Raw genomic sequence first — 8,484 nt, 5'->3', positions numbered from 1 at the left:
AGACAGGACGCTTGTTTTTTTCATTTTCTCTCTCTCTTTGTCTCTCTCTAGTGAGTGCATGTGCTCTCTAGCAAATTAAAAAATAATAGTAACTTAAATAATTCTTTAAAAAATCACAATTGAAAAGTGCCTGCCTTATATTAATATCTACACATGCACAATGGCAGTGGCAAGCTGCACCAGGGCATCGAATAGGGAGGGGGCTTCCACTATGTAGGTCTACGATGCCTTTGAAGGGCAGGTGGGGTGCAGAGGTGGAACACCCAAGTCCAGAGGCCCAGACAAAGGACACTGCGGATCTCCTCCCTCCCGTCTCTCCCCAGATCATCCTTTAAGCATCGGGGGAGGCTCTGCTGCGGAGGCGCTGCCTGTGCTCAGGCCTACCTGGTAAAACGCGGGGTCTCGTCGTTGAGGTTCACAACGTTCACTTGGAGCACCGTGGAGGCTTGGAGACCCCCGCTGTCCCTCACTTCCATGGTGAGGTGGAAACTGTCAGGGGAGCATCCCAAGAGCGAGAATCAAGCTGTGCTGGCCCCACCTCAAACGGTATAGGTAGCTCGGGCTGGGGGCAGGGAGGGGGAGGTATCACGTGCCCCCTCTCCCCATCTCCACGCCCCTCCCCACTGCGCACCCTGCTGCTAAAATCAAGGCCACCACGCTGGCCAGCCTGCTGCTGCCAGCTACGTGCACTCCACCTCCCGGTGCCTCACCGCCTCTGCTTGCTCACAGGGAAACCAGAGCCCCGAGCGGCGCAGCGTCACCCTGAGGCCTGCGCGTTGTCCTCGCGCCTGGCCTCCCTTCGGGCGTGCGCGCCCACCTGGCGGCGTGCGCGCCCATGTGCCGGAGCTGGGATGGGCCGCTGGACAGGGCTGCTGACAGTCCGCACCCTGGCCACATCTGTGTTCTGGCTGTCCCGAGAGGCAGCTTTGGGGTGGGAAAGAGGCCCTCTGAGTCACCGCCCTCATCCTCCTCTCCAGGGTTCGCTGCCCCTGCTCGTACAGCCAGGCAGCAGACCCTCGGTCTCTGCCCCCTCAGATTGCACCATGGTGCTTGTCTTTAACTCAGGTAAGCGGAACTTCAAACAAGGTCACTGGTCAGGCTACCTGGTGGGTCCTGCTTCAAAGTCCAGTTCGGTTGTGGAGAAGAGCGTACCGTTAGGAGACATTGTGAAGCTGCTTGGGGGAGAAATCAGGAAATACTGCAAAACAAGAGGAATGGTGTGATGGAGTCAGCAGGCCTGTACACTCCCCCTCCCCTGAGGGTGTGTTTGTTCAGTTCCCATGCTATATTCCTTGCCCATGGACCGTTTCCTTAGTATTATTATTATCATTATTATTTAAGACTGGGTCTTACCAGGTTTGCTCCGACCTCAACCTTCCGGTTACGCCTGCAGACGCGCTCCCATGCCCAGCTCTCTTTTAGACGGAGTCTCACTATGCCGCCTAGCTGACTGCCTCCTGCCCCAAGTCACTGGGATTACAGGTGCATGCTATCATGCCCAGCCTTTAGGTTAGACCAGGAATCAAACCCAGGCTTCTCATTGTGTTCCCAGCCTACAGAGCAGAGTCTTGGCAGTATGCACTATCACTGGGCCCCATGGAATATTCTTGATGCATTAGGATGAGGGTCACAGGAGCAGTTCTCAAACTGAATGGCTCTTTTATTTTTTTTAAGAATTAATTATTTTATTTGTTGTTATTATTTTTAACTCTGAGCAGAGAGAGAGAAAGGGAGAGTGAGGAAGCAAGCCACCAGGTCCGGAACTCAAACTGTGGTTAGCTATGTGGGAATCCAGCAACTTAACCACTACTCCACCTGCCGGCCCCTGAATGACCCTTAAATCAACCAGCAGTTAGCGTAATGGCTATGTTGCTGGACTCCCACGTAGTCAACCGTGGTTCGTGTCCCAGACCCGGTGGCTTAAAACTCACACCGGGCGCGTGCGTGTGCGTGCCCAAGATCCCGAGAGGAGAATGGAGAAGGGAGAATGGAGGAGAAGGGATTGCGGCGTGACCATCCCCCTTGGGGGGGTGATTTCTCGCTTTCAGTCTCTATGTCTCTCTCTGTCTGTCTGGTGAGCGCACGCGCCCTATAGCGAAAACCTCTCAAAAAAATAAATAAATAAAAGAAAAAGAAGGTTCTGGATCTATTGGTCTGAGTAGCTGGCCCTTCTCACACCCTGAAAAGCTGGTCACTAGATCCTGTTTTAATTAGAGAAAGCATAATCCTTGTCCAGAAAGGTTTGGCTTCTGAGTCCGATCTCCTACCCCTGCGACTATGTTCTCACTTCTGCTTCTAGAGAACTTCTAGCTTTGGCTCTATGTCTGGGCTTTAACCCCCACTTTATTTTTAAGAATTATTTATTGCATTTTATTTATATGGAAGGAACAAGGGGAAGAGACAAGTAAGAGGGGGAAAATGAAAAGTAGCAGAGCTAGGGTCAGGTTGGAATTTATTCATGGATGTAGAAGAGCTATTTTCAAATCTTATCCCAGGTTTTAGCCACTGGTAAAGTCCTTCCCACATTTCTGGGTAGTTGTGAGTCTTTGTCCCTTGGTTCCTAGCTCATCTCAGCTCTCTTGAAGATAACCTGGCCCAGAACCACCAGGTCTGATGGGAACTCACAGGCTTATTTTGTACAGCCCACTAAGAACCAGCCCACAAGAGAACATGCCTGTGCCACCCAAGGTGCTAGTAAGGTTGCTTCCTAGCTGCCACGGTGGAGTCAAGGAGGCCGGGGAAGGCCCTGGATCAGAAGAGCTGAGTTCAAGTCTTAGTCTTCACCCAAGATCTGGGATAAGCCCCTTTCTTGCCTATATAAAGATGATGCCACCAATTGCTCCTTCATTTTATTGTGAGGATTCAGTGAGATGCACACTGTAAAATACGAGGGGCTCCAGTAAGCCTAGAGACTTACATGTTTATATCCATTTGTTCCAAAGGGCTTTAAGGTTAGAAGGCTTCATTATTTCCTGCTAGGATGAGGGATGATCTGTCCTCAGGGCCTTAGATCTCTGGATCAGATAATCAGTAGAGATTCTGTAACCAGAGCCACAGCCCCTGAAGTCTAGCATCAAAGGAAACAACAGCCAAGGTTTCCAACCCAGCGACTTGTTGTGTTGTGATCACTGCTGAGCTCCCAGTGAAGGAAGAGAGAGTGCACAGAAAATACATTAGAGGTCTCCTTTGTGGCCAATATAAGGTTTTTAAACCATTTTTTAAAGTGTTTACTTTCTGTTTATTATTTAATAATGTTTTTCCAGTTGTAATGAACATTTTTTAATACAAAAATTGAGAAAGACAAAAGAATAAACAACTAAATCTAAGTCACCAGTTAACAGTCATCATTTTGATTTTTTTGTGTGAACATATACCTTCCAAAAGTTGAAATGATGTTCTAATCCAAATTACAATACCTCATTTTACTCATTTATATCTTGAGCATTTCCCCATCTTCTTAAATCTTATTTTATAGCCTGGTTTGTTAATGAAGCACAGCCTTCTACTGTAGGAATTTATTTTACTAAGTCATTTGCCGGTCATTTAGGCATTTTATGTCTATTTTTAAGAGAGGATATTTGGACAATGCCAAGGAACATCCTACCAGCCCCCCAAATAGTATTAAGCACCTTGACAACACTCCAAGGCATGATGTTTAAAGCCCAAGTCCCCCACCAGCTCTCCAGTTCACTGCCAAAGCAGTAGTTGCCTAGGCCTAGGCCTGTAGCTGCCTGCATACAGCCTAGCCCTGTGCTTTTTTTTTTTTTTTTTTTTTTTACTTTGCTATTGGGCAAGTAAGAGAGAGGGAAAGTGAGAATGTCCCCCAACCCACTGGGGGGTATGGCTATACCACAGTCCCTTCTCTGTTCTCTTTTCAGAATTTAGGCATGCACATACATATGCTTGGCGTGATTTTCAAGCTGCAAGATCCAAGACTTGAATAATGGCTGGCCATATGGGAGTCCAGCGCCTTAACCACCATGCCACCTACCGGCCCTGATAGTTTTATGTCTTTGAGCAGAGCCTTTCCCACAGAAAAGCCTCATCTATCCATAAATCAGAGGCCAAACCTGGAGGTGTTAGAATGATAGGGTTTGAGAGACTTATGGGGGGCATTTACTCTGTGCACCTGAATCAAGATGTCTTTCCACATGCGTTTTGAAATGTTCTAAGAGATAGGTCCCCAGTTCTTGTTGGTCTTAAGTAGTGTAAGGCCCTGGGATATAGAGATGATGGACAGCCCTGGCCCTCCAAAAACTTATGGTTAACTGGAAAACAGACAAAGATGTGGGAGAGACACTTTTTTTTAAAAAAAAAAGAATTATCTTATTTAACTTTACTTATTTATTTATTTTAACTTGACCAGAGAGGGACAGAGCAAGAGAGAGAGAGAGCGAGAGAGAGAGAGAAAGCGAGAGAGAGAGAGAGAGAAAGCAAGCTGCCAGGTCCAGGACTAGAACCACGGTCTGCCATGTGGGAGTCCAGCGCCCTTAACCACCACACCACTTGCTCGCCCCTGTGGGATAGATACTTTAAGATGGAAAAATATAGGCTATAATAGAAACAGACAAAGTGGACTTTTGGACCCCTCTGGAATTTAGGAGTCATGAACTATGGAGTAATGTTTGGTGATTCTGGAGCTAGACTGTCTGGATTTGAATCCTGGTTCCACAATTTTCCACACATGTGAGTTGTGCAAAGAGTAATAATCATAATAGGGCATGTCCTATGGCATTATCATCTAAAGTAGTGGAGCAGTGTCTGGCACTTGGTACGCCCTTGATAAATGTTAACTACATTTTCTGGCCCAGAAGAATGTTAAGATCCATGAGGGAAAATGGCTTCATTTTATCCACTGTAATGTCCCCGGTATATATTGGACCAGCACAGAATATATGCTCGATAAATATTTTCTGAATCTTGGGGCTGACAGGTGGTGTGGTGGTTAAGAGTGCTGGACTGCCACATAGCTGACTGTGGTTTGAGTCCTGGACTTGGCAGCTTGCTTTCTCACTTTCCCTCTCTCTCTCTGTCTCTCTCTTGCTCTGTCCCTCTCTGGTCAAATTAAAATAAATAAGTAAATAAATAAAGTAAAATACAGTAATTATTATTATTTATTTTTTGGAGAGGTTTTTGCTATAGGGCACATGCACTCGCCAGACAGACAGAGAGAGACAGAGAGACAGAGAGACAGAAAGCGAGAAATCACCCCATCCCCCCAGATGGGATAGCCACACCGCAATTCCATCTCCTCTATTCTTCTCTTGGGATCTTGGGCATGCATACACATGCACCCGGTGTGAGTTTCAAGCCACCAGGTCCGGGACTTGAACCGTGGTCGACTACATGGGAGTCCAGCGACATAGCCATTATGCTAACTGCTGGTCCCACAGTAATTCTTTTAAAACATTTTTTTGTTGACTACTAAATATTGGGCTTTTCCTTCTTGCTCATGTCCCATCTAAATGAGACCATCATTCCCACCTTAGAGAATCTCAAAATAGCCAGTGGCCTGGTAGTTGAACTTCCACATGTGACCCAATTGTGAGGTTCAAGTCCCACACCCAGCGACTTGAAAAATATACCAGGTGCATGTGCCTTCATGCCTAAGGGGAGAAAGGAGGAGAAGGGATTGAGTGTGGTCATCTCTCCTGGGGGGTGTCCCTATCCCCAGTCTCCCTACTGTGAGTGTATATGCCATATAAGCAAAATAAAAATTTTAAAGATAATCTTAAAAAAAAAGCAATAACAACAAAAATCATGCCAAACATCTTTTTTAAATGAGTGTGGTAGTACTAGACTTGGCAGTGAAATCTCCATTTTGGTCTACAGTCTCAACAACTTGTATGGAAAAGGAAAAAAAATTAAAAAGAGAACCCACTGCAGGGTGTAGAGAACTCTAGAACAAGAGATATGAGAATTTTTTTTAAAGGTTTTTTGTATTAAGAGACTGGTTTCCTGAAATCTTAATACATATTTTTTTCTTTTAGCACCAAGCTAATTTCTTTTTTCCTTGAACCTATGAGCTGTGTTAATGGGAATAGCAGTTTTGTGCTTAGAAAAGGAGATAATATCCACAGACTAAAAATATTGTGTCATGTGGCCATTTGCCAGCAACTCAGTAAGGCTTTCTGTAAAACCTGGCATTCTCTCCCCCTTTTTAAAGGCATGTTTAATCAAAGCTGCTCCCTTGATATTCATTCTTGGAAAACAGAAATTAAATAGAATAAAAAGCAACTGCAGCCCCTCTCTGCCCCAGTACTGGCTAAGAAAAGTCCTGAGTAATCAGATCAATTCAGTTAACAAATGCTTGTCAGACAAGCTCTCGGGTTTCCCGCTGGGAATATTCCTTTACCACCACCCAGGTTTCTCTATTTGCAGCCCCTATGCAGCTACAGTTTGCTCTCAGACACAAAAGCTGCAGTTGGGAAGACAAACAAGCCATCCTTCCTGTCCCATTCACCCTTTATTGTGCTTTTGGTAGAGGGAGAAAGAAAGGTGAGAGGAAGCTGGCCCAGTTTCCGGAAAGGTCAGGCTCCGAGGGGGCTGGGAGGGACATGCTGCCTCGGGCTGGTCCCCCTCACTGCCGTCAGAGCCACAGGCCCATGATTCAGCCTGCCGCTTTTGCAGCCTTTGGTTGTTTTCTGGCTTTCACTGAAAACAGTCAACAAGAATTCAGCCTGGGGGAGAGAGCAGCAGGTGACATGATGGTTAAGGCATTGGATTCCCACATGGCTGTCTGCAGTTCAAGGTCCAGACCCAGTGGCTTGAAAATCATGCCAGGTGCATGTGCATACATGTCCAAAATCCCAAAGGAGAATGGATTATGGTGTGGTCATACTCCCCCAGAGGGTAAATTCTCACTTTCTTGCTCTCTGTCTCTCTCCAGTGAGCACATGCCCCTTTGACAAAAACCTAAAGAAAATTCTGCCTCTGCCTCATAGAACAGAGAGATCAACTTATGGGCCACCCTAGATCAAGTTTCCAGAGAGAAGTAGGGACCCTCACTTCTTTCCAAGTCCAGAGAATGCCAATGACACCACAACCAAACCTATGCCAACAACACACAACTTAATCTTCCAGCGGGGTGTGGCAAGTTACAAACATGATGGCACATACCTTTGAGATTTTTTGGTTTAAGCTGAATTTTTAAAAAAATAATTATTTATTTAATTTTATTTATATAGTCACCTATTTTAATTTGATCAGAGAGAGGCCTAGAGCGGGATTGGGGGTGGGGAGGAGTAAGAAAGCAAGCCACCAGGTCCAGGACTCAAATCGTGGTCAGCCATGTGGGAGTGTCCAGCACTTTAACCACCACACCATCTGCTGGTCCCAAAGCTGAGTATTTTTGTAAAAGCTTCAATTCCTCTCTCACTTTCCCCCCATTTCCATCCCCATCCCAGTTCAGAGGTGGGAGGTCCTGGGAAGGGTGTCTAGGAGAAAGAAAAAGTATCATTTAAAAATTTCCCACCCAGGCCAGCAGGTAGTGTACTGGTTGGGATGCAGGACTCCTGCATGGCCAACTGCTGTTCGAGTCCCAGACCTGGTGGCTTGAAACTCATGCTGGGCCCGTGTGCGTGTGTGCCCAAAATCCTAGGAGGAGAATGGAGGAAAAAAGATTATGACAGGGTCATCCCCCTTCCCCCCCAGGAGAGGTGATTTCTCACTTTCTGTCTCTCCTATGAGCTCACAGTCTCTTTCAAAAAAAAATAAAAATAAAAACTCCCCACCCAAGTCCTTAACTCTTACTGTTATGAAAATGAGTTAAGTGCATTATAGGCAAGTATTTGAATCTTTTTTAGAAGATACACGTTGATAAATGCAAATGCTTTTAATAATCTAATTGTTTACTAATAAAGCTGTGCCTTCGATCCCCTCACATTCCATCATTCTTTTTTCATAATCAGCCTGTGGTCTGTGCTGCAGGTTGAAGCCTCCTAATCTTAAAGATAATGATCTTATCTGTTGGAGAGTGTCTCTCCCCATGTACAAACACAGTCATGGCTGTGTACTTGGAGTGGAAATGGTTGCTTTGTTCTTGTATAAGAATTTTAATAAAAACCTTGAGTACAACATCTTTTGCTAAACTATTTGGTTATGGCTCCTGAGTTAGTAAGTAGGTTCTGGGGGAGCTGAATGAATATTGGGGAGAAGTGTGTGTGTGTGTGTGGGGGGGAAGGTGCTGTCACTCAGGAAAGGCAGAACATCAATGGCAGAATTTTCTGGAGCAAGCTAAAGGGTTGAGCAGACATTGGGTCAGAAGACCTCAGTCCTCACTGAAGTTAACTGGCCCAGGCAAGGCCTCCATTCCCTTCTCCATACAGAGAAGGTCCCTTGAAGGACCTGGAAAGCGCCACCCAGCTAGCATAACCAAGCCACAAGAAAACCAAAGTGGCCATATTATACTTAACATTGGAGTCCATCTTAATTGAGTAAACCTGAGGGACATCGGTCCTTAACTTCTTTTACTTCACAATGGCT

The 8,484-nt window shown here is 45.9% G+C and overlaps 1 protein-coding gene across 1 annotated transcript in view; it reads right to left on the bottom strand.

The window, feature by feature from the left end:
• CDHR3 (cadherin related family member 3) overlaps positions 1–8,484 on the bottom strand; it is a 77,157-nt gene that overhangs the window by 46,815 nt on the left and 21,858 nt on the right. Inside the window, exons 4-5 of the mRNA XM_027772116.1 lie at positions 1,104–1,198; positions 385–489 (exon numbers count right to left, since the gene is read on the bottom strand). Coding sequence (XP_027627917.1) covers positions 385–489; positions 1,104–1,198 — 200 coding nt within the window. The remainder of the gene's footprint in view (positions 1–384; positions 490–1,103; positions 1,199–8,484) is intronic.

This window comes from Tupaia chinensis, unplaced genomic scaffold, assembly GCF_000334495.1.
Source record: "Tupaia chinensis unplaced genomic scaffold, TupChi_1.0 Scaffold000255_1, whole genome shotgun sequence".
Classification (NCBI taxonomy): domain Eukaryota; kingdom Metazoa; phylum Chordata; class Mammalia; order Scandentia; family Tupaiidae; genus Tupaia; species Tupaia belangeri.
The sequence above is the reverse complement of the archived record's forward strand: the minus strand, read 5'-3'. Positions and strand labels throughout refer to the sequence as shown.